The sequence below is a fragment of the Apis florea genome, unplaced genomic scaffold, assembly GCF_048593485.1.
Source record: "Apis florea isolate Af1SG1 unplaced genomic scaffold, ASM4859348v1 contig_2411_pilon, whole genome shotgun sequence".
Classification (NCBI taxonomy): domain Eukaryota; kingdom Metazoa; phylum Arthropoda; class Insecta; order Hymenoptera; family Apidae; genus Apis; species Apis florea.
In genome coordinates this window covers 119,635-144,698 of record NW_028256580.1, presented here as the reverse complement: position 1 = coordinate 144,698, position 25,064 = coordinate 119,635, and the positions used below count along the sequence as shown (strand labels likewise).

The window sequence follows — 25,064 nt, the reverse complement described above, 5'->3', positions numbered from 1 at the left end:
TAAGAAAGAGAAGAGTAGAAGGAGAGAAAAGGAAGGAACACCTGCAACGTCATCGTGTAATCCTTGTCGTTCGAGGTCGTCTAAGTAAGATACAGCAGTCGCAGTGGTAGTTGGCAAGCCTGCAACGGTCCGCTAAATTGTAGGTTAGAGGTAGCTTGTACAATTAACTCGCGTAGCTATACGAAATCGTGAAATCGTGGATAACGATGAAAAGTTGAGGGGTATTAATCGTGGAAACTTTTATCGATAGTTTGCTCGCGACGAATGGTGTTGCTGTGGATACACAGGTTCGATGTAAAAGCTAGGCATCGTTCCGCAGAATCCAATTTACGCGTTCCTCGTGTGTTGTCTCGAAACGCATGCGTGCTACCAAGGTAACGAAGTGCATCTGGCAATAATCGGGCGAGCCGTTATAGTTGAACAAACCACGTCGAGGTAGCAGGGCGATCGCATTGTTTTTATGTTTCTCGTATGTGTACATGCCATGCATATACGCTCTGTGTAAGGCGTATCGCGAGTGTCTCGCGAGCGATCAACTGTCTTCTACGCGTTCGTTGTTTTCCGAGTGTTTGTGGTAAAAGAGAAATTACACCGAATACCATTGCAAGACGTCGGTTACGTTCGCGCTACGCAAAGGTGTGGCAGCGTTACCAGTAAGTCTCTTGGTGTTGGTGAATTTACGCGGTACCGACCATTGCTAGTTCTCCCGTTCGCTACTCGTCCATTGCGTATTGCTTCTTTTCTCTTTCCCTCTCTTTCCGTTATCTCTATTTCCTTCCTCTAACTTTCTTCCATCTTTATATTTCTCTCTCTCTCTCTCTTTTCTTTCTCGTTCTCTCTCTCTCGCTCTCTCTCTCTCTCTCTCTCTATCTTTCTTTCTCATACCCACACATACATACACTCATTCTTTATTTCTCCCTCAACACCATTCTTTTCTATCTATTCTGTTCTTGCCTTCATGTCACACACGCGCACGCATGCACGAATGCGAGCGAGCGCGCGTGCGTTTACTGCACACACAAAAACATACATTTACTTCCTTCTTTTTCTTCCTTACGTTGTCATATACATGCAACTCGTACAACATTCTCCACGAATCTACGCGTCGCATTTTTGCCACGTGTCGACGATTAAAATGTGTGTATATATATATATATATATGTGTATATATAGTTTACAAATTGAAATGGATTTTTATACGCGAGAACAGTTTTTCAAGCGTATTTCTTCGATCTCGGTCAGTCGATTGAGTGCATCTTAAAATTGAATATTCCATTTTGGGAAATGGAACGCGATTCTAACGATGGAAGCGAGTGATTGTTTTTGTGACTTTCGATCTGTTACCGCTACCACTACCGCTACCGCCACTCTTTAGTCACCACAGCCACCATCATCACCACAGCTACCAGTGTAGTACCACCACTACTCATTACCACCACCACCACCATCGCCACCATCACAACCACCAGCACCAATGCCGCCGCGTCCACCTCCACCACCATCATCGTCATCATCAGCACCGTCACGGACACTGACACGGACTTGTTCACGAGCTACAAATACCAACACCACCACCAATACGACTCTCATCGTAATCGCGATTGAACATCGAGCATGCCGTTCCTAAACAGAGTTTGATTTTTAAATCTAAATAACATACGGTTTCTTTATTTTCTCATTTTCTTTGAAAATTTCATCCCTTTTGAAACTTAAAAACGCACGCCGATTTTTTATCGTTTATTTTCACGTAAATGACTTCATCAGGCGGATTCGTAAAATGAACGATGTTTCCATTCTATGTGATATTTGTGGAGATTCCCAGAGAGAGAAAAAAAATGTTCCTATATTTTTTCCCCTAATCGAAAGTTTCCTTTCGGTTTCTGATCGAAATCCAATTTGTATCGAATTTGATTTGGTGTGTGTAATCATCATGTGCGTGCGCGCGAGGGCACGCGCATTCGCGAGTACGACTCGATCAATGTGTGCTTTATACGTTTCGTCATTCGCTATTTATTTAACAATCGTTCGTTTCTCAAACAAATCGGGTCATCAATTATGCGGAGATATTTTTCTATATTTTTTTTATCGTTTGTCCGACGAATGGAAAAATTTCTCGGCTAGTGATTGATTTCGAGCGAGGCGAAAGTATCGCAACGATGATGATATCGATCGCGGGTACAAATACATGATTCGACACGATGGAAATCGAGCACGTGTTGAGCGCGATGTTGAGCCGTTCGAAAGATCGATTCGTATATACGGACGAAAGGAAAGGATTCTCTTCCACGATCGATCGTATCCCCGAACTCGCGTCGAAACAAATGAAATTGTACGCGCAGCAAGTGACGCGTTACACGTAAAAAAGAAATATATTGAAATTTTCCATTGATAAGGATCGATTAGAGTGGAAAAGAAATCGCAAAGGATCAACTCAATCGTGTCGTCACGTGTCAACGCATCAATTTTTTCGCGTTTAAGATTTCTGATTTCGCGCTCGCGTACACCGTCGCAAATTGTGTCGCAGTTGTAGAAAAATATTGCTTGTTCGCGTTACAGGAAACGCATGCGACCAAAAGAGAAGAAAGTTACAACGTTGCAGCGTTGACGGTAAATGCAGGGTTCGGTGAATGTTGGAGGAAACAGAATGTCCAGCGAGCAAGCGCGAGCAAGCGCCATCGCGACGAAAGGTAAGTTTTAATCGTTTAAGATCTCCTCCGCTTTTATACTTTACGTTCGGAGTGACACGGAGAATAACGATCAATAAATTTCGGATGACGTATCGTAATTCGCGAATCGCGATTTACACGCGAAGGAAGCGGACCGTCGTCGAGGTCATCGTCAACGCTTGCGGTTGACGCTATTCTAACCGCGTGGGAATCAACGGTTCGCAAAGTCACCGTGACGCGTATTCGCGAACAATAATTGTCACGAACAGTGGACGCACAAGCACGGTAACGATAGCTGTAGGTAGTAAACTACCTGACCATGGCAAAGACCGCGTCTAAATGACGCGGTTAAAAATCTTTCTCGATATTGGGAATCGGTCGCGACACAATCGTGGAACGAGATCGCGAAATATATAGAAATTGTATTTGGAACGATGGTCGGTCGATCACGGCCGCGGTTCGCTTCTCACGGTTGATCGCGAAATCGCTGGCGCGCTCTCAACGTCAACGCGGAGGTTCATTCATCGTTTCGTATATATTTTCGATTCGTGCCACCCCTTCTCTTCCGCGATCGCACTTGTTGCCATTGAGCGTCGAGACGAGTCGTACGGGCGCATAGATCATCGATGCGACACGATGTGACGCGATTAGACCGGACCAGACGAAACGACACGGAGAGACGCAACGCGATTAGAAGAGGAGGGGGGCGGAGGGGGGGGGAGGGAGGAAAGGAGGGCGAAACGGAAAATTAGAATTTCAAAGGGATCGGTTTTATTTTAATTGGCGTGAGCTAATTTTCTTAATGGCGATGCGCGTGGATTAAAAAAAAAAAAAATGCAACGATATAAATGGCGTGGTCAGAGGGAAGGAAGAAGCAAAAATAAATCTCGAAACGCAGCGGGGATCTTTCGATCCGAAATAGATCATAGATCACCGACCGTTCTTATCCGTCATACGTAATCCGTGATCCACGATCAATCAGTAGAGTTATTTCCCGTTTTGAACGGCGAAACCTACGACTGATCGCGAACCGTGTGAAAGAGAGAGAGAGAGAGAGAAGAGTGTGTGTTTGAGGGAGAGAGAGAGAGAGAGTGAGAGAGAATACGAAAGGGAGGGAAGGGAAGAGAGAGAGATAGAAAAAGATAGATAGAGAAAGAGAGAGAGAGAGAGACGGCATAACGTTTGTTGCACGGTTTCTCGAGCTTTCTATTTTTAGACGGCCCGATCGAGCATACGGGCATCGTCAAGGCCGCTCGTTGCGAAACGATTATCGGTGGCACATGTTGCGCCCGCGCTACCAACCCAACCCAATCGAATCGAATCGAATTGAATCGATTCAATTCGATCTCTCTCCCCTCCCTCCCCCCTCTCTCTCTCTCCCCCCCCTCTCTCTCTCTATCTCTCGATTCAAACGAATATCTTCCTCCTCGATTCTATTCGTAATTATCCATAATGCTCCCGTTTTCGAGCATCGAACCTTCTCGCCGAGGTTTTTCTGTCAGAGTAAAAATTGCGACCGATGCGTTTCGCCGATTATCTATCGAATCGGAAATATTCCGCTTTTCTTGTTCGCTCGGTTGGCGGCCGAAGATACAGAAGCGGGGAAGTGTGGTTCCCGGGTTATGGAATTCGGCACGTAAGCAATGCGACGGCTTCTTATGTGGGACCAAGTTCGTCTGTACATGTAGAAAGTGCTCACCGTTAGAATCAAAAAGATTCCTATGCACTTCAACGTCATGATCTTTCGCGTGTCGTGTTCCGAGGATGCCGTCCACATTAGAAATTCTACCACGTCCTTGGCCATTTGCGATGCGGTTGCCGGCGTGTCGTCGTCGTAGTCGACCGCTCCCTCCAACAACATCTAGGGGAAAATTGGAAAGGGATCGTAGGAAGAAAAAAAAAAAAAAAACGAAGGAATCGTCGAATGCGAGAACGAATCGTATTTTCATACTTGCGGCATCGTGGTACGTCCACCGGGAAAATACGCGTTAAAGTATTGATTCTCCTCGCTCTCTAGCCCTGCCGGCGGTTCCATCCATCCCGTTAACAGGGAAAACACGTAATCCACTCCATCCCTCTGCGCTAAAATCATGTAAGTCAAATCCGGTGGATAAGCGCCAAAGTTGGCCGCTTTCGCCGCTTCCTCGTTCGCATACGGAGACGGAATGTAATCGGACAATTTTGCCGGTCTCATGAAATAATTCCCTTCTTCGTCGGGACCATCCTCCACCTAATCGAAAGGAAATCGAAATCGTTCCATTATCTGGATCGTCACGTATCCCGTCCATCCTCCGTCTCTCCACTTCTCTTTTTATTTATTTATTTATTTATGTATAATTCTAAAACGTGTTCGAAACAGAAACCTCAAACTCGGAAGCAATCTGTTTAACCTCTTCCAAGGTATGCGTTACGTTGATCAAATCGAGAAAACGAATGTATTGCAGACTGTGACACGTGCGACACACGGTTCGATAAACCTGCCATCCTCTTCTCAGTGCCGCGTGATCGAACGCTTTAAATACACCGTTGAACGACCAAGGATAACTCGGTATCTGAATTTCCAAATCGAGCGCATTCACGGACGTCGATTCATTGAGAAAATAAAGAATCGCCCCGCAACAGCTTCCGATCGCTCCCGCCATTAATCCGAATAATCGTTTCGTTCCTTTCCTGTCGGGACGAACGTGCGATCGGCTCACCCCGCTATATCTATCGCGAAACTTTGCGCACAGAACCCGGTTAATTCTACCGATTATCGCCATCGTTGATTTCTTCCTCGAATAGACGATCGGATACGATCGACAGTCGAATAACGACTCGCTTCACGTATCTCGGTCTCGATTCATGTCAAAAATCGCGCGTTCATGTAAATCGCGTTGTAAATCGTTCGCTTCGAATGCCAACCAATCGCACAGGACGAAACGCCACGAGACCCGCCCGCCCTCCCCCTCCCCCCTCCAACGACCATCCAACGTGATGATACGCGATTGTTGTCGCTTCTTTTTTTTTTTTTTTTCTTCTCCCTTCTTCCTTCTTTCCCGAACGTAGTAGTAGCAGCAGCAGCAGCAGCAGCAGCAGCTTCTCTCGCGGTTACGTAACGCCGCAAACGGCGTTACACAACCTTTTACAATAAAGGCATCGAGTGTATTTCCGCGACGTTATAAATAAACTACTCGGTTATGCTTGGCATTATGCATGCGCGCATATCGGCGAGCTTACGTATCGTATCGAATCGGATCTGCGTACACCCTGTCTCGTGTACACGGAAATTGTCGTCGTCCAACGGAATCGTCCTTTCTCTCTCTCTCTCTCTCTCTCTCTTTCCTCTCGATTCGAAACCAAACCTCTCCTCCCTCCCCATTCAATTTCGTACTTCGCGCGGTATCGATAAAGGAAAGGAAGGGAGGGCGAGGGGGGGGGGGATAATCGTGTCTAATAATACACGCACCAACGTGCATCGATCCGATGCGACACCGAGAGATCGATAGATGCCGAAATAGCGGCAACGCGATTTCCGTTATCGGGCGAGCGTATCGAACGCGCTATTTATATCGGCCGCCACCACCACATCGCCGTTTTATCGATCGATCGGCTTTGTTTTTTCGCGCGCGCCCGTTCAATTTGACGCCCGCCTCGAACGATCGATCGATCGATCGACAGCGCTCTGTTCAAACACACGTCGAGTGCGTGTCTCGCTTTTTTTTTTTTCACCCCGACGAGGTCGAAATAAGCCGGTCAACGTTTCCTCTCGATCTCCCCGCGCTGGAACGAGGTCGAAATCGATCGCGTTCGATCGAAACTCCCTGCTCCACCGAGTTCGAAATTCGCGAACGTGGCGAAGCACGAAACACGAGAAACACGCGTCTCTCTCTCTCTCTCTCTCCGCCCCAGGTTTATTTTCATCGGCTTCCCCATTTATTTTTGCCTTCCGTCTTCTATACCAACGATATTTTTCAACGGGGACGGGTTGATAACGAGAGTTGCTTCGCCGAGATTTGCAAAGTCGAGGGGGGGAGGAGAGGATTAAGAATCGTGTCACGATGAAATTTCCCAAGGAAAATTCCCAAAAGTCGCTCGTAAACGATAGCGCAAGGGGAGGTGCAGGGGAAAGGTCGCTTTCACTCGGGTCGCCTCCTTCGGCTCGAGGAGGAACGCAAAAGACCACGATGATCCATATATTTCGGATCTATTCAAAGCCGAGCTTTGGTAGTTTGCCAAATCTATTTTTCCGAGCGAAGGCGGGATCGCTTATTGTGCCTGTGCTAATTCCGTCGCGTCGTAACGCTCTCCATTCCGGAGGTGTGGGTGGTGGTGGTGGCGGTGGCGGTGGCGGTGGTCGCTCCTCGGTACACTCGGCTACGCCAATTTTCAATCGTTTCCCTCTCCGTTCCATCCCTCCTCCCCACCAACGCCCTCTATCGATTTTCCCAGACTCGCCTTCGCCAATCCTCGCATCGCGTCTTTATTTTCCCTCGCCTACCCTCCTGATAACCTGCATCTTACGTTGCTGCCACGTTCCCGCTCCCCGACGTGTGCTCCACTGACTGATCGAGTCGAAATTTGTGGCAAAAGAAAGAAAAAAAAAAAGTAGAAGAAGAAAGAAAGAAAGAAAGAAAGAAAGGAAGGAAGAAAGGAGAAAAAAAGAGGACGTTTTTCATCGGTCGGGGGAGGAGGGGGGAGGGGGAGGGGGAGGAGGGGAGGGGGAGGGGGAGATAGTCCGACGGAAACGACCGGCGATCGATTCGCCATGTCTATTTCTATTTTTATCGCAACGGCTCGTTGCTACGTGAACGGAGGTTACCGTTTCTTCCGACAGACGATTCAGCTTACCATAGCTGATTCTTAACCGAGCCTTGTTTAACCTTTTTTTTCTCTCTCTCTCCTCCCCTCTCTCCCCCCACCTTCCATTTCACCTTTGCCCGCAATTTGCCCTCGTATTGCGTCTCGAATCGAATTTCGAAATTTCCACGCTTGCGAAGGGTGCGAGTATCTATTTTCCAGGCGACGAAACGCTTAGCGTAGGAGGCGCCAAACTTGGAGCACGCGTAAACCTCGTGCGAGATACGCGGAGAGTAGATAGATCGGGAGGGGGTAGTAAACATAACCCAGATACGGTGGCATCTATCCGAAAAGAAGGAATCGGGAGAGGGGTAGAACCAATAACCTAGCTTAATAACGGTGGTATAAAAGTAAACGTTGATCCGTGCAAAGGTCATCCTACATCTATTTATACGTTACTCCTGCCTTTTCCCTCCTTTTCCAATCTCTTCGCTTCTCGCTCATTTATTTTGTGCATCTACACGCCTACCTCGTGGTGCGTGTAATTTCGTGTTATTTCGTCTCGTTTTCCGTCTTTGTCCTTCCTTCCTTCTCCCTCCTCCTTTCCCTCGATCGATAAACCTATGTTTTTCTTCTTTTTCTTTTTTGTAGCAATCTCTTCGTCTCTTTCGATCGAATCGAATCTTTCGATCTTTGCGAGAAAAGAGAACGAGAACGGCGTATTTCGACGACAACAGCGATAACGCGATCATGGTTGTCGCTACTTTTGTTTTCGGTGAGTCAGTAAGAGCATCGCTATGACCTGTCAGGATGGCGCCAACGCGTTTTACGATAGTTTGAAAATACGTACCGGCCGCGTAAACCGCGATAAGATCGAGCTTTCGTCTCGTGGATCGCCAACCACGTCTTTTCTTTCGTCCCGATGTTGTGTTTTTCTTTTTTCAACGATTCGTGGAACGAGGCCTAATAATCGTCAAGTGGTTCCACTTTTTTCTCCTTCCATCCCCCCCCCCCCATTCCTATTTGCACGCTTCTTGCTGTTTCCATTCGTTTCCTTCCGTCCTTCTTTCCTTCTTTCCCGAATCCTCTTGGGCGCATCTAGCGACACGAAAACACGAACATTGGGCGCACAGCGAATATTAATGCATGTTTTTGCACGTGTAGACGTTTATTTTTCCTCGTATTTTTAGCAGCTGGTATTTTCGAACGGGACCGTTACTATTTTTATCCTAGCACGCCATACGGCGTATTACCGACGAGGAGACCACCTACGAAGTGAATTTTCTCCGTCTCTTTCTTTCTCCTCGCTCGTACAATTCGACACGTGAACAATATTACCTTCGGAGGTAGGAACTTGGCCAATACCTGCACGAGAATTTCGAAGGGAAATAGAAGGGTAAAAGTATCGTTCGAGAAGGAATCGCGAATCCTTCGGAATATTCGTATCGATTTAGCTTTTTCAAGTGGAAGATGTTTTACGATATATACGCGCCAACGCGTAATTAAACGCGAAGTTACGTGATCGACTGTGCAAATAAACATCTTTCGGATTGAGAATTGCAATTGGTATCCGAACGTGATGAGATCACGAACGGCGGTTATCGCGATTCGAATTTTTCCAAGATCCATAGGCGAGATACGCTAACGTGTATAACGTAAGCTGTTGTATGTTACATTTATTTACGTTGAAAAAAGATCGAACGATTTTTACGGATTTTAGGGATTAAAAACGAAATCGTCGATATCGGATGATTCGATGCGTAACGAATACCGTTATCGTTCGAGTCTCCCCGAGTGCTATTTCGAAGGGGTGAAAGGGCCGTAGCTAGGTAAGCCGCTAAAAATAACACCGGTACATCATATCGAGCGGCCGTCTATAAATAGTCGGAAGTGACGAGAGACCCTGGATGGATTGGAGTCACGAGCGGCGCTACCCAGCACGCGCCATCTTTTAGAAAAATTCAAAACATTGCCACTCCTAGCTATTACCTTCCTTCTCTCTCCTCCTCTCTCTCTTTCTCTCTCTCTCTCTCTCGCTTCCATTCGACGTCTCCTTCCTCCACTCTTCCAGAAACTCGATCGATCGATAATTACGGACGACAGAATGAATGTTCATTGACGATATATTCTTTACAAGGTGAAACAAATTCTCGATGTAAAACGGATGAAAAGCGAAATTGAAAAAAATATTTGTAACACGAAACATGTTCTCCCGGATATACATATCTTACATCCACGAGTGTATCGCTATCGGAATTCGCCGCTCGGCTGATCGATACGTTCGAGTTTTAGGGTGGTGCGACGGAGCGAGGAAGAGAATGTAGGAAATGGTTTAAGAAGGGGTGACCTTGTCTCCTATTTTCGGAAGGTAGCTTTCTCGTGATTCCCGATAATTCTCTCTCTCTCTCTCTCTCTCTCTCTCTCTCTCTCTCTCTCTCTCTCTCATAGATTTGTTTTCCGAAAGATAGGGGGATCGTCGAAGCTGCATCACGAACAATGTGAGAAACTGAAAGATAATGGGGAGGGGTAGGGGGAAGGGAAAGACGCAGTAATAACGAGAGAAGAAACGTGGACATCGATCGAATTTAAACGGAAAAACAGTTTGATCGATTGAAAACAATCGTCCATTGGAGAAACCACCTGCCATTGATTTTTAGACGCCTCAACATTTCATTCTGTTTATTGCCTTTTCTTTCCTTGTATTGCCTCATTTTAAAAAAAGAAGAAAAAAAAATTGTTCCGTGTAATCTGGAAATAAAACGCATTCGCCGAATACGTTTTAATTAGCGATATTTAATCGCGATTTTTAATCGTGGATGTACGTATATAAAATTGAAAACTCGGCATTTGTTGTTATCGTTTTTCTTTCCCTTGACGAATAAATTATTCCCTGTTCAAAATAGTTTGTAACGAATAATATCGATTCGTAACGTAGAAACGCGAGAAATCCGTTTTTTTTTTTTTTATCGAACATCGAACGAGAAAATAAAAAAGGAAAATCAAATTTGCGATAAAGATAAACGCGTCGAGCAAAAAAAAATTCGCGTTTATTCGTTTACGCGATTTTCCAAGCGAAAAAAGAACGAAAGATAAAATGGGATAAAAAAGACGAAGAGACAAAGGGAAGAATGGATCTAGTACTAGACGGCGCTATGCGACGTGACGAAAACAATCGAGCAACGCAGACGAGTCCAAATTTTAACGGTACGTGATAGTCCGTGGTAAAACGAAGGAACGTGGAAAGGACGAAGAAAGACGATCGATGTGGCAGCGGAGAAGGGAGCAACGCGCAAAGGCAGCAGGAAGACGGCAGAAGGGCAACGGTTGCGAATAGGAGGATGCGTTGAAGAAGCGACGGCTGTTGTTATAGTGGTAGTAGAGAAACTGGTGGGTGGCGGTGAGGAGGCAGCGAACGTAGCGAAGCAGTTTTACAATTACGTAGCCGGCTCGCGCTCGGGCGAAAAGTACAAATGTGCTTCGAACGCAACAATACCGGGTCTCTATAAATAACCGAGATTCGCGAGTCTCACGAGGCAGGGCGCTGTCATCGTGCGCGCGCGACACCCCCCCCCCCCAGAGAATGCGTGAGAATCGCGAAAGAAACGGTAGCGCGCACCGCGCGCGCAGTTCTTTCTCGTTGTCCGTCACGTTTTCGCGCGCGCGTGCCTGTACCAACAAATTCGCAATTTTGCCTTTATATTTTGCAAGTTGTTGTTCAGAATTCTACTGTTTATCGTTGATGTGCCGATTCCTTCGTTCGTTCGACTCGATGGCTTGTCTTCGATAAAACGTAAGCCATTATTCTTGCCGCTTATAATGTTTTCTAACTGATTCGTCGCGATTAAATTCGTCGGTTACCATTGGAATCGAATGGTGTTTGTTGGTGTACAAAGTGATAATAGTGCGCGGTGATGCACATTGGTGACTAAATCACGTTCTAAATCTTATCAGTTGGTGTCAGCACCCAGATAGACTTACAAATATACCGACGTGTTGTACGTTCTTCGAGAACGACGAACGACGAACGAACGAACGGAATTCGTTTTAAACAAGCGAATGTATCCCAGTAACGCGTCGTTGCGCATTTAATCGCGCGCACATTTTTTTCTCTCTCTTTCTTATCGCTATTCGACACTTGCCACGCATCTTTCTCTTCCTCTTTATTTCACCGTTGATTCTTTTTTGTTCATCGAAATCTTTTATTCTTTGGTTTTTCAATATTCCTCATCGATCGATTGGCTACGAACATCGTAATATATCATAATATATCACGAGACGACACACAACACATTTTCTAACCTTATTTTTATGGCAACCAATATAACTCAACATAACAGTCGATACTCGACTCAGTCTCAAAATTTGAATTATTTTTACCATTTTTATTATTTATACCATTTAATCTATACTCGACAATTTTTCTCGATCGACAATGTCCACGTTTATTCGAATCATCGTCTCGATTTCGTATCATGATTCAAAAGCCAATTTTGGATCAACCGGACACCTGTTGTACTTGGCGTCGTTTGTGTAACTTCGAGATATATACGAACGGTCGACGTGTTAATATTTCTTCTTTGTTCTCTCATTCATTTTTTTAATTTACGATGCTCATCCAATACGCAAAACAACACCGCTGATTACTATTTCGTTTCTCTCAAGTTTTAACATGGACGTTTCTCAATTTCGTAAATAATATTATCGTTTCTTTCATGCAAACTTTACATTCCTCTCGATGCTTGTTTTCCCGTCAACCGGTAAATGACATAAACGACGAAGAAAGAAGGGAAAACGAAGATATTGACGCGTACGTACGTACGTACGTACGCAATATAACCGCGACTGTACGGTGAAAGACCAGTCGGACTAGTTTTCGCAAATGGTTTTAAATACCATTTACGACAGGGGAAGCAATAAGGGGAACGAACTTTGTCATATGGATGGGCAACGAGAATTCACATTCGTGTTTGCGAGACGCCAACACCGGGTCACGCGTTCGCACGCACGCACGTGCGCACGCCACGATTCATCGTTTTACCACGGTAGACTGACATTTGCTGGATATCGCGGGTGACGACACACGTAAGCGCACGCGCACATTGCTCGTGCAAACGTTTTTGAGCGTTCAAAACTCTTCTCGATACGTGAAAGGTGGCAAAGATCGAACGATCTGTTTCCGATCCAACGAATTTTTCTCGTCGTGTATACGATATTCTCGAAATTGACTCGCTAATCCATCGCAACAAAGAGCAGAAAGTGAACAAGCTTGACGTCACTGGAATCATTCGCGCCACTTAGACCAAGTCACGAGTTCAATTTAGAATGCGAACGGTCAAGTACCGTGGTTCGATCGGCCGTTTCGTTCCGTAACCTGTAAAATGTTCATGGAATCATTTCATTTGTTGGAGGAATAATATCGTACATATATTCGTACATATACGAAAAAGAATATCCAAAAAATATCCGTTAAAATCCATTGTGAAGTTTGTGAAAAGTCAATGGTGGAAATCAAAAGCGTAGAGAGGGAAAAGGAGAGAGAAAGAGTCTAGTCTAGACCTAAATGCGATCAAGTCCGATTCGAGTTATACCGATATCACCTCCATTATGAGGTCATTGGTCTTCCTTCCTCTTGGTTACTCTGAACTCGTGGAAATACGTAGTACGTAGTCGTGTACGTATACACGCCTACACGTCGGACCAGCGCGATCTCGTTACTTGACGTCAGTTGTTTCTCGAATTAAATTATTCTTCGGCACGATTTTTCGTTCGCACTCGATTTTTTTCCCTATCATACATAGAACGCCTTATCGATCGCGAATCGACGTGGCAAAATATACACGTAATCCGATCGTTGCCGAATCTCTGATACGTTTTCCGGGACGAAAAATGATGATTGAAAAAAGAACGAAGGAACAAACGGAGAAGAAAGTAACGTGTGCGCGGATAGGTGTGATGGGGTAGGGAGGAAGAGGACTAGGAGGAGACGCGTGTACAGTCGCGTTTAGTAGGTGCGTATATAAATGTCATCCTATATATAGCGAACGTTCGTCTAATCTTAGCTACTCGGCCACCGGCCAGGAACACGAGTAAAAACTTACTTTGCCTCTGTTTGCTCGTCCTCCTGTCTCGCTCGCACCAACTATCCTCCGGTGAACCGACGCGACGCAATCGAGTTTCCGCTCCCGACTTTTCTCCCACGCGTTCTCTCTTAGATCCTTAGATTCTCTCTCGCGATACATTATCTCGCGGATTCGCGGATTGGATGACGGTTGATCGCGTCGTCACTTTCCCATCGAAAAGGTATATACGTGCATACATGCATACATATATATATACACGGAAGATACACGGACGAATTCGCGTTTCAAGACACGAAGACTTACCGGTAAGAATACGAACCACTGGTTTCGCTGAACCGACCGTGGTCACCTTTTTCTCTTTCTACATCAACTACGCGGCTGACCTACACACCGACATTCGGTCGCTAATAATAACGGTACGCTGTGGCGAGGCGTCGATATCGCGATTCTCTTTTAATCCGATTCGATTCGACTCGACTCGTTTCGATTCCATTCATATCTCGTTTCGCCTTGATGTGAAAAACGACCGATTCGTATCGATTCCTCGCTATGTAATAAACGTCCCGGCTAATCGATCGCTCGAATTGAAATCGAAAACGTCCCTTCTCTTTTTTTTCTTTTTCTTTTTCTTTTTTTTTTTTTTTACGATTTCAACGTCTGAGAATCGAATTCCTTCTCGAGAGAGCGCGCACGCGATCAGAGAGAGTGGAATTCGGCGGATTTTTCGAGCGGGACGGATAGAACGAGTTTTGGCATAACCGCAATAGTATCGATGAATATGGATAAATCGAGGCACGAGGTATTCGGTATTTCCGGTTGAACGAATTGTAATCGCGATCGTTACCTCTCGGTTAGGACAAGAGAGGAGCAACGAAGGAAAGAGAGGTGAACAAGAGCGGCAAAAGCAAACCCGTCGAGGAACGGCCCTCCTCCACGATTAACCTTGGACTTGACTCGAAGGAATTCTCGCAGCGTACAGTGACCTCTGCTCGCCCGCTAACTCGACGCTCGTCGAGCCTCGATCCGTTCGCGCTCGCGCTCATCTTCGGCCCGTTCTTCTCTCGTCCCATCCGTTCCCAACCGATTCCAACCGATTTCGCCCGATCGATCCCATTCAAATCGAGAGAATCGAGGCTGGCCGCGTACCGCTCCGCGCATGCGCCACGTAACCCCTCCTCCTTCTCGTTCGTACGAGGAGCCGAGCGAGCGAGCGAGCAAGCTTTCCCCGATCGAGCGATAGAGAAAAACTTTGCGTAAAAAAACTTCGGTGTTTATCTCTCTTTTATTATCTCAACCAAACTTTTTTTTTTCTCTCTTTCTCTCTCTCTCTCTGTTTCAGAAGACGTGGGTTACAGAAGTGTCGAGATCGCGTCCGCGTTTACGCATCTACCGCAGAAAGGTAAGGAACGGAGAAGGATCGCGACTCGTACGCTGGAGGCGTATTCGAATCGAGATCGAAAAAATCCTCGAAATGAAGCGAGAGTCGCGCGAGCAACGAGCCTCACCTTCGATTTAAAACGAGAAAAACGGTCGTCGAGACCGTTTTCTCGCCGATTCTCCCGCTCGCCCCTCTCTTCCCTTGTTGACCTCCGCCGGTGAAGAAGAATATTTCGGCCGGTGTGTTCTTCGTGCGAGCATGCCCGACGACCAGACCATCGGCGGTGGATTAAAACTCGATTAAACGCGAGAAAAAGAGAAGATAAGGTACTTGCCGCGCATGACGCTTCTAAAAATAACCGCGGTATCGAGACTCGGCTGACCGTCCATCCGTCTCCGTTCAACCATTAAACTCGTTGCCCCCCCCCCCAACTCGTTCTCGCGGAATACACCTTCGTTTCGACGTACACATCATCATCATCATTATTATTATTATTATTACTATTATTATTATTATTACTACACTCGTTATTATAATATTCTCGTTTCGACCGTGTCTTTCCTACTCACAGTCGTAGAACGATAATCCGCGTATGCGTATCGATTCTTCTTCTTCTTCTTCTTCTTCTTCTTCTTCTACGTATACACACACACACACACACACACACATATCGATTGATGCGTGTATATCGATGCACAGAGATGGCCAGGGACACACCAGGCTCCCCGATGTCCAGACCGAGAGACTTGGTCGGCGGAGTTGGCGCTGCTACGACCACCTTGACATCGAGCGGTTATCACACTGGTTCCGGGGATCCATCCACCCTTCATGGCCACGTGTTGCAGCAGAAGATACTCGAGGTAAAGATAAAAATCAAATCGATCAATCTTTTTCGAATCGTTCGAATTTTTTTTTTCCCCCCCTCCCCCCCTTTCTTTCAGCTGCAACAGCATCACCAGCTTCAACAACAAATTCTCCGGCAACAATATCAAGCGCAAGAACGACAACTGGCCGAGCTGCACGAGCAACAGATGCATCAGTTGAAGGTAAGTGAAATCTTTCTCTAGATATCCCATGTCCCTTCGAATCGATTGGAATCCGTTCTTTCTTACATTTACATTTTCGTATCGTATCTCTCCCCCCGCCCCCCGCCCCCACCGCCCCCACCGCCACCACCGCCCCCCGTTGACGTACGTTCTTTCCTTTGTTTCCTTCTCGTTTTGCCCTAGCTTTGGGAGCAGCAGAAACAACTGGAGGAGCAAAGGAGAGAGAAGGAGAGGCTCGAAGCGTTGAGGAAGAAGGATAAACACGATCACAGCGCGATCGCTTCGACGGAGGTGAAGCAACGACTTCAGGTATACGAGTGGGGGGTCGAAGACCCCGTAGTTCGTATCGGAATAATCCCGTTCCCGCTTGTGTGGTGCGCGCGCGCGCGGATAACTTTCATCGCCGAAGGGGAGAGGCGAGGGGATTGGAAATGTCAAGCGATCCGCGATAAAATGGCAAAAGCGTGAAGGAAAATTTCGTAGATCGAAACCTAGTTTCGAAAGTAGTTCCATCCCCCCTCGATCGATCCTTCGTACGAGGAAGTAGAGGGTGAGACCGGGTAATGGATCCTCGCTGAGAGAGAAATGCCTTGCCATTTTCAGAGCTTCCTCGTGAACAAGAAGCAAAGGGAGGCCGCCGCGGCTGCTAACGGGGCCGTGCCTGGTACACCCGGATACAGGAGCTGGTGAGATTTTTGTTCTATTTGTTCTCTCTCTCTCTCTCGAGTACATCCTCTTCCCATTGCTCGACAAAGGGAGACGAATTTCTATCGAACGATGTTGTAGCCGAGAATCGAGGAAGAAATAAAAAGAAATTTGTCGATCAGGTTGCAGCCGCAATCGGCGGAATCGGCGGGCGCGGCGAACGCCTCGCACCCGTACAGGATGCCGCAGATGTTGCAGGAAAAATTCGCCGACGATTTCCCTCTACGGAAAACAGGTGTGTGTGTATATGTATGTGTATGTTATATATACGCGCGCATATTCGTTCTACTATAAATTCCCGTGATGTCGAGTGATGAGCATATTTGGTGGAAGGTAGTCTCTTTATATATGTGTGCCTATGTACGATGGTAGAATGCCTAAACTAAAGCATGGTTTTTTGCGATCCTCCCCCGCCCGCCCCCCGACCATTTTGCCTGTCGACGACACACACGGACAAAATTGCAGACACGCCACAACACAAAGAAAAACTACGTGTTTCCGATCGACCAGACACGCGTCAACAACACAACACTCGTCGTTTTTTTTTTCTTCTTCTTCTTCTTCTTCGATTGCGAGCTTGTCGATTACGTTCGTAATTACGTTTCGTTCGTCATTGTCAGGAAATTTAATAGAGATAAAAATTAATAAAAAATATTCGAGATTTCGTTTGGTCGACACTCTCGTATATCGCATACCGCCTCGTTCTTTTCCTATTATTCTTATTTTTCCAACTCCCCCTCTTTCCTACATACGTACATATTATATACATGTGTATGTGTGTGTGTGTGTGTATACGACGTTCCAATATCCCAAATCCAGCTAACTCACTTAACCCACACGTACACTGTTTTTACACTACCCCCGGCCTGATACAACGACGACCAACAACTAACCCTGGCTAAAATTGGCCAGCCTCGGAGCCGAACCTGCTCAAGGTGCGACTAAAGCAACGCGTGGAGAGGAACATGGCCGCGTCGAGAAATTCACCCCTGATGGCACGGCGGAAGGATCGGCTGCTGTCGCACCTCAAGCGGAAATCATTGCTAGCAAGTACGTCCTTCGATCGAAAGCTTTCAATCGAAATTCATTCGTCATAATCGTCGAAATTAATAATCGACTCTTCCTTGCGTGAGCATTTAGTAGCAGAAAAGAATTCGTTGCACCCGTGTTTTTTTTTTTTCTTTCGATTAATCTATCTATATATTGACTTTTTTGCCTTTTTCTGCCAGTGTCCAGTAACAGCATGTTCGACGACAAATCGATTTTTGTTTACCGATTAACAATAAATATATACATATATATACATATATATGTATATATTTTCATTTATGAGAAGCGAGAGAAAATCGCCGAACGCGTCTTTTCGTTTCGTCTCATTTGCTTTTTTTTTTTTTTTTTTTTTAATTTCTCTCTCAATTATTAGTTACCACGAAATTGTACGATGGATGATCGATCGTTCGATCGCGATACGAATTATGGTCGAAAGGCGAAACGATGCACGCGATGCGTTTCTTTCGCGCGGCAATGGAATTCGGGACAAGCATATACATGGCCTCCCTCGTGACACGAGGGAGGGGGGAGAGGTGGGTAACCCGTCAACGCTTTCCCAAAATTCCAACAGTCTCGTCTCACGCGAGACGAGTCGCGGACAAATCGTTGGCGCTCAATCCGTCGCTCGCGCTCTGATCGAACGTTTTTCAGATTCTAGTAGTAATCCAGAGTCCGGGCCTAATTCACCACCGACCGTGAACAATTCTCAAGCGAGCCCCACAGCGGGTGGAAACGCAGCGGCGATCCAAGAAGTGAGTGTTCCACTTTCACGATGAAGAGAATCGATCCATCCTTAATTCATCCTTGTCGATCATCTCTTTTCCCCTTCTTTCTTTCTCTTTCTTGTCTTTCGTTCGTAGGAGACGGAGAACACCGGTTACGGGGGTCCGTTGACCAGCAGCAGTCAACAAGGTAGCCTGTCGGATCTTTCGTTGTTCAGTTCACCGTCCATGCCCAATATTTCGTTGGGACGACCTCACGTTCCATCCGGGTCCAACACGGTGAGTCGCTCGATCGATAACTATAACCGGTCGATAACTCTACTTCTAAAGAAGACAACGATTTTCCACCTTTCCTACGGTGTACACGTGCAGACCGGTACGAAATTGGCCACGGTCTCGGAGGCGGAGGTACGCGCAGCGTTCACCGCGCGGCTAGGAATGCCGCTCACGGGACAAATGTTGCCCGGCACCCTGCCTTTTTATCCATCGTTGACGGTAATCGAGGGAGGAGAGGCAACGTCGACCGGTGGCTACGTTCACAAGCAGATGCAGCAAAATTTGGAACATCCATCGGTAACGAATCGGCAACATCCACCGTCCGCGGTCTATCACGGTAGCACGACGGCAAATCCCATTACGGACACGCAAGTAGCGCATGCGAGGCTGCAAAAGGCTGGTCACCGGCCTTTAGGTAGTATGTTCTCTCTTCTTTCCTGCCAGCCGATCGTTGTTTCAACGCGCGTGCGTGCCATCATCGTTTCGCACGCGTTTCTTTCTTTCCTCCTTCCTTCCTTCCTTCCTTCCTTCTCTCTTTCCCTCCGTGGCGAATTGGGCGCGATCGCTTCGCGCATGCGCGAAATTGGAATAGCGAAATTGGCACGCGCGAACAGCGTTACATTGGCAGCGAGCGATTCCCCGCGAGCGAATCGCGACGCGCCTTTGCGTAAAACAGAATCAACGCGTGAACGCTTAGTTCCCACGATCATTTCTCGTTTCCGCGCATTCCCACAGGCAGGACTCAATCAGCGCCGTTGCCGTTGGGCCATCCGATGCTGCAAGGTGGCATGATGGCGCCCCAGACCCATTACGAAGAGTACCTGGCAGAGAAACAATTGCACGACCAGCAACAGGCGCACAATTATCTGAAACAGCAGATACGTCAAACGGTGTTGACGCGAGTCGGGTCCCGGGGGCAGGCGAATCAATTGGACGAGGCTCCGGAAACCGAGGAGTCCGCCGAGGTGATAGATCTTACAGGAGGGAAGAAAGACATGCCGGAAGAGAGCGAGATCTCGAAACAGCAACGGGATCGTGAACAATTCCTCCAACAGCAGAGAGATCTGATGATGAGACACACGTTGCAGATCTCGAACGAATCTTCGACGGCCTATGGCGGGAGCGGGGGCGGTAGCGGGAGCGGAAGCAGGAGCAATCAACCTAGCGCGAGGCCGTTGTCGAGAGCGCTGTCCAGTCCGTTGGTTCATTTGGGTAAGTGGTTCGATTCTATCCGTTCGTTTCCCGCTCATCTATTTGTTCTTCCCTCCTCATCTCGCAATTCTTCGAACAACGACAATAACGCTGCTCCTTCTCTTTTTTTTTTCTTTCTTTCTCTCTCTTTCTCTCTCTCTCTCTCTCTCTCTCTCTCTCTCTTTCTCTTTCTCTCTTTGCCTGGTGCGGGACGCAGGTCCTCAGGGAGGAAACCAATCCACCGGCGATCTATTCGCTCGTGCTTCGTCCCATCGACCTACCACCGGTTTGGCCTACGACCCGTTAATGTTGAAGCACGCTTGCGTTTGCGGCGAAACGGTTCGAGGTCATCCCGAGCACGGAGGAAGGTTGCAAAGCGTGTGGGCACGTCTCTCGGAAACCGGGTTGTTGCAACGTTGCGATCGAATACGTTCGCGGAAAGCTACCCTCGAAGAGATTCAAACGTGTCACAGCGAGGCTCATGCTCTACTCTTTGGTGAGTTTTATTGCAAATTAGTTAGACGTTTTCATATATATATATACACACATATATATATCTCTCCTCTTTTCCTCCTTTTTTTCTCTCTCTTCACCTTCTTCCCATCTCTACCTACTATCTCTTTCCCATCCCCTGTTGTTCTCCTTCTTGTCCTCCTCATCCCCGATTATTTCGCGCGACACCACCGCGGCCAAAGTGTGTAAAATGTGCTTCGCGCAGGAACGAATCCGATGAATCGGCAAAAGTTGGACGTATCGAAGCTCTCTCAACTGCCCATCAAGAGTTTCGTAAGGCTGCCGTGCGGTGGAGTAGGCGTCGATTCCGACACCACGTGGAACGAACTGAATACCGCGCCAGCTGCTAGAATGGCCGTCGGCTGCGTCGTCGACCTAGCCTTTAAAACCGCAATGGGCGACATTAAGAACGGTTTCGCCGTGGTACGACCGCCGGGACATCACGCCGAAACCAACCAAGCCATGGGCTTCTGCTTCTTCAACTCGATCGCGATCGCTGCACGATTGCTTCAACAGAAGCTCGATATTCGGAAAATCTTGATCTTGGATTGGGTAAGAGCCCATTTTTCCCCATCCCCCCACCATACGTATCTGTTACGTATCTGTACATACAGTACACAATAGCATACACTGTACTTATACTCGTCTTCGCGTTCGTGGTGGTTGTTGTTGCGATCGTCACGCCCCTCGATGCGTGCGCGTGTGCGTGCGTGTGTGTGTGTGTATGTGTGTGTACACTCGAGGTCGAAGAAAGGATCAATATCGAGTTCGCTTTCTGTTCAGGACGTTCATCATGGGAACGGGACGCAGCAAATGTTCTACGACGATCCACGAGTGCTCTACCTGTCGATACACAGGCACGACGAAGGTAACTTCTTTCCAGGGACTGGTGGGCCGACCGAGTGCGGAGCTGGCGAAGGATTGGGTTACAACGTGAACGTGGCCTGGTCCGGTGGGCTGAATCCTCCTATGGGGGACGCGGAATACTTGGCCGCGTTCCGTAGCATCGTGATGCCAATCGCGAAATCGTTCGACCCGAACATCGTGCTCGTCTCGGCAGGATTCGATGCAGCAATCGGGCATCCCGCTCCCCTGGGAGGTTACAAAGTGAGCCCTGCGTGTTTCGGAAAGATGACGCAACAATTGCTCGGATTGGCGAACGGTAAGGTTGTCCTCGCTCTGGAGGGCGGTTACGATTTGGCCGCGATCTGCGATTCCGCCCAGGAATGCGTTCGAGCCCTCCTCGGGGACGAACCTAGCCAACTTCGAGAGGAGGAATTGACCAGGGCGCCTTGTCAAAACGCGGTCGACACGCTGCAAAAGACTATCGCCGTGCAGGTATTTTCAATTTCTTCCTATTTTTCGAACCCGTATTCGAAATCCGTTTTCTCCTTTCTTTTTCGATCGCTCGTTTTTTTTTTTTTTTTTTTTGTTCGTTTCACGCAGATGTCTCATTGGCCTTGCGTCAAGTTGAACGCGCACACGGTCTCGATGAGCGCGATCGAAGCCGGACAAAAGGAACGCGACGAGACCGAGACGGTCTCCGCGATGGCCTCTTTATCGATGCAGCAGCCTACCAATTTAACGTACGTATATATCAAGTTATTATATTAAGTCCGATTCGATCTTTTCCCTCCTCCCGTCCCTTCGAGATTCGAGAAAGATTCAGGTTCGCAACGAATTTTCCAGAACTACCCCAGAACATTCCCGAGAAGTTTCCGAGGAGCCGATGGAACAGGACGACGCCAAATGAAGAAAAACGCGAAACTGTGTGTCGTCGATCGTGTACCGATGTGATCACGAGGCTATCGTTCACGTTCGAACCGCTTCTTACGTAGAACGTGAGTGACGACGACTGATCGATCCGAAACCGCTCAGCAATCATCAGTTTGACGAGCACCGCGTCATTGGGACGAAACGAGCCTTTATGCACCTTTTCCGCGCTTCGCTTTCGCACCTTGTTCATCCTGTGTATAGATCCGATCGAGCGCAAATCATGGTGGAAATCGCGAAATTAATCTCGACTAAAAATCTAAAAGACAGTAGATTTAAGTGTTTTCTACGCTTTTGCTAACTTCTCCTAGGAACGCGTGATCATAATACGCGTCCGTTCGGCCTCGCCTTTTCCATCCAGACTCGACGCCTATTCTTCTCTCTTCTTTTAATTAATTATCGTGTTACGGACCAGCCTTTCTGGAAAATTCTCGATAAAAATTCGATAAATATTCGGAATGGAAAATGGAGAATCGCAACGATAAAGCAAACGAAATGATGTGATCGTGACCGAGGGTGGGAGGGGGGGGTCGGGGGGCGAAAACGGCGGCGGAAGCAGGGATAAGGTGCGCGATAAGGAAGAAGTAGTAGAAAAAAAAAAAAGAAAAAGAAAAAGAAAAAAAAAGGAAGTGTTTCGATGTTTTCCATCCCACGACGACGTTTCGTTCTTCGTCATTTCTCTTCGAGCGGCATAGCACGATGTTCGATTGTCTTTTTGTCGCGAACAAAGGCTGGTGTGATTTTTGTGATATTTTGTAAAAAGCAGAAATTTTACAAACTGTAGTTAGTTAATGATGTGCAAATGTACGTACGAGTATGTAACTTAGTTCGATCTAAAGCGTGACAACGTGCGCTCGCGCCTCGTATGCCTGTGTAGAGATATATGTATGTACGTGTGTGTGTGTGTGTGTGCGTGCGCGCGCGAAAAAAATTAAGAAAGAGAATATATGTAATCGAGAAATAGGAGCATTTATTTTTATGCCGTGCATTTTACGAGGATTTTACGGAAAAAATGCGAGCAAATCTATCGATCGATAATTTCCGCGAATATATATTGTATGGTATATGATACAACATGGCAAAGATTGTGATCACGCGGATCAAAGATTCAAACACCTTTGTCTCTTGTATGCGCGAGAGAGGAACGCGAAAGAACGTGTGTGTGCACGTCGAGTACAAGAAATTCATGTGTATATTGAATGTTATGTGTCAGCAAGAATCTCAAGTGTTCGTTGTGTACGTCCCATATTTTTACTAAAAATTTCAAAGATATCGTGCGCAGAACGTTCATTTCGGTCGATTCGTGTCGTAAATTTCTTTCATTCGATATGTTACTTACCCCCTTCCCCGTTTTAATTCTAATTACACAGAGATATACCGATATAGGCCGATTCGTATCTTGTCCGTTCCCTTGTTCATTTCGCATCTTTTTATTTTAATCGCCGCCAATCTCATCGTTCACGCGCTTCATCAATTTTCCGATTCGACTCGACTCGACTCGACTCGACTCGACTGAATTCGACTCGTTACTACCGATTTCGTGATCGCGCGTGACGATCGTTTGGAAGTTGTTGACGTTTTACGAGAATTTTATTTGTTTCGAGCAGAAACTTGCAACATTCCGGTATCGTTCATAAAAAAATCGATACAAGTTAGATGTAACTCGTTGATAATTTGCATCGAAAATCGATTCTAATAAGTAAACAAAATAAAAAAAATTAAAATCGAAGAATATAAGAATGAAAATGAAAAAAAGTGTTACAAATACATTATTGCACGTGTCCGAATATGTCCATATTGCGTAAGCTTAAATGTATTAGTCATACATTTTTTATGTATATATAAATGTACCTCGTAAAGTAATTTTAAATAAAAACTATAGTCATTGTGTTACGCATACATACCGACAATACACGCGTGTCATTTACTTTCGTAATAGCGAAACGGTTTATGATTATTTAAGTTGATAGAAAAAGCTACGATTAGATAGATAATCCATACTTTTGTGTTCGTGATTTGAAAATTTTAAGAAAATCGTAAAAATAACCATAATTTGGAAGGTAAGTATTTCACAAATAAATACATACAAATAAAATATAAAATTACACGAAGATCTTTGTATTTGAAGATATTCTTATTTTTTTAAATTATATTCTCTTAATTTAATTTCCTTAATTTCTTGACGCATTATTTTCTATCTCTAGCATAAAAAAGATATAGACACGTTGAAAATATATCAAAGATTTAAACATATTGTTAACGATTTTAAAGGAAAAAAAAAAGAATAAAAATGTATTGTAGATTGACTTTTCACATCTCGCCTGTGATCATGCGCCAAAAACAAGTGGAATTGATGGAACAAGAACAGAGATAGAGTGAAAATATTGAAATCAACGCCATCTTTAGAGTGCCTCAAATGAAACGTTCAAAAAAAGGATAGAAAATATGAAGAGAAAGATAGAGATAGAATAAGAATTATACATCAGCATCATCTAACGCCAAAAATATCTATTTAGGCGCAAGATAAGTTCTAATACGGGTAAATTTATATCACGTTATATATGCCAGAAGACATATTTTCGTAACACGTACGTTCACATCTTCACAAGATAGGATATTTTTGTTGACGTTTTGTTCCTTCCGCTACAGACTGTATCATAGATTTTATGTATGAATAGATACTTTTGGCGTTCGATAGATGGTGTTGGCGGTTAATTCTTTTTCTATTTCTATCTTTCTCCCACTATTTTCTATCCCTTTTTTTTTTCATTAGCGGCACTCTGAAGAGGGCGTTGATTTCAATATTTTTACTCTATCTCTGTCTTTCTTGCATCATCTCTCCTTATCTATAATTGATTTGTAAAATTTTTGTAGCGAAAAACGTA

The 25,064-nt window shown here is 46.0% G+C and overlaps 2 protein-coding genes across 18 annotated transcripts; one reads left to right on the top strand and one right to left on the bottom strand.

Annotated features, from left to right (window-relative positions):
• The first annotated feature begins 87 nt into the window (after positions 1 to 87).
• HDAC4 (histone deacetylase 4) lies at positions 88 to 24,078 on the top strand. 17 transcript variants are annotated; one of them, XM_012485770.3, is made up of 18 exons: positions 97 to 653; positions 2,557 to 2,687; positions 14,868 to 14,924; positions 15,603 to 15,763; positions 15,845 to 15,949; positions 16,133 to 16,258; positions 16,553 to 16,635; positions 16,777 to 16,889; positions 17,567 to 17,704; positions 18,356 to 18,456; positions 18,565 to 18,705; positions 18,799 to 19,120; positions 19,438 to 19,914; positions 20,111 to 20,389; positions 20,612 to 20,958; positions 21,190 to 21,744; positions 21,853 to 21,992; positions 22,096 to 24,078. In XM_012485770.3, exons 2-18 carry the CDS (start codon positions 2,612 to 2,614, stop codon positions 22,157 to 22,159), a joined length of 3,285 nt encoding a protein of 1,094 aa, XP_012341224.1. In that variant the 5' UTR covers positions 97 to 653; positions 2,557 to 2,611; the 3' UTR covers positions 22,160 to 24,078. The 17 variants fall into 17 exon arrangements, with proteins under 17 accessions (XP_012341225.1, XP_086761385.1, XP_012341224.1 ...); XM_031916095.2 differs by having other exon boundaries at positions 14,865 to 14,924; positions 18,799 to 19,117; XM_003693167.4 differs by having other exon boundaries at positions 14,865 to 14,924.
• Positions 4,175 to 5,551, bottom strand: LOC100867346 (uncharacterized). Its single transcript, XM_086905271.1, has 3 exons — positions 5,030 to 5,551; positions 4,618 to 4,896; positions 4,175 to 4,527 (listed from the first exon to the last, which is right to left on the bottom strand). The coding sequence occupies exons 1-3, from the start codon at positions 5,426 to 5,428 to the stop codon at positions 4,204 to 4,206; spliced, it is 1,002 nt and encodes a 333-aa protein (XP_086761397.1). The 5' UTR covers positions 5,429 to 5,551; the 3' UTR covers positions 4,175 to 4,203.
• Positions 24,079 to 25,064: the final 986 nt, after the last annotated feature.

Bases quoted from the DNA above. Each gene is read 5' to 3' on its own strand.
- HDAC4 (XM_003693167.4), top strand. From the start codon at position 2,612: ATGCAGGGTTCGGTGAATGTTGGAGGAAACAGAATGTCCAGCGAGCAA. The intron at 15,950-16,132 runs GTAAGTGAAATC...GTTTTGCCCTAG, and splicing joins AACAGATGCATCAGTTGAAG to CTTTGGGAGCAGCAGAAACA. The intron at 21,993-22,095 runs GTACGTATATAT...CGAATTTTCCAG, and splicing joins CAGCAGCCTACCAATTTAAC to AACTACCCCAGAACATTCCC.
- LOC100867346 (XM_086905271.1), bottom strand. From the start codon at position 5,428: ATGGCGATAATCGGTAGAATTAACCGGGTTCTGTGCGCAAAGTTTCGC. The intron at 4,897-5,029 runs GTTTCTGTTTCG...CCTTTCGATTAG, and splicing joins AGATTGCTTCCGAGTTTGAG to GTGGAGGATGGTCCCGACGA. The intron at 4,528-4,617 runs GTATGAAAATAC...ATTTTCCCCTAG, and splicing joins GACGTACCACGATGCCGCAA to ATGTTGTTGGAGGGAGCGGT.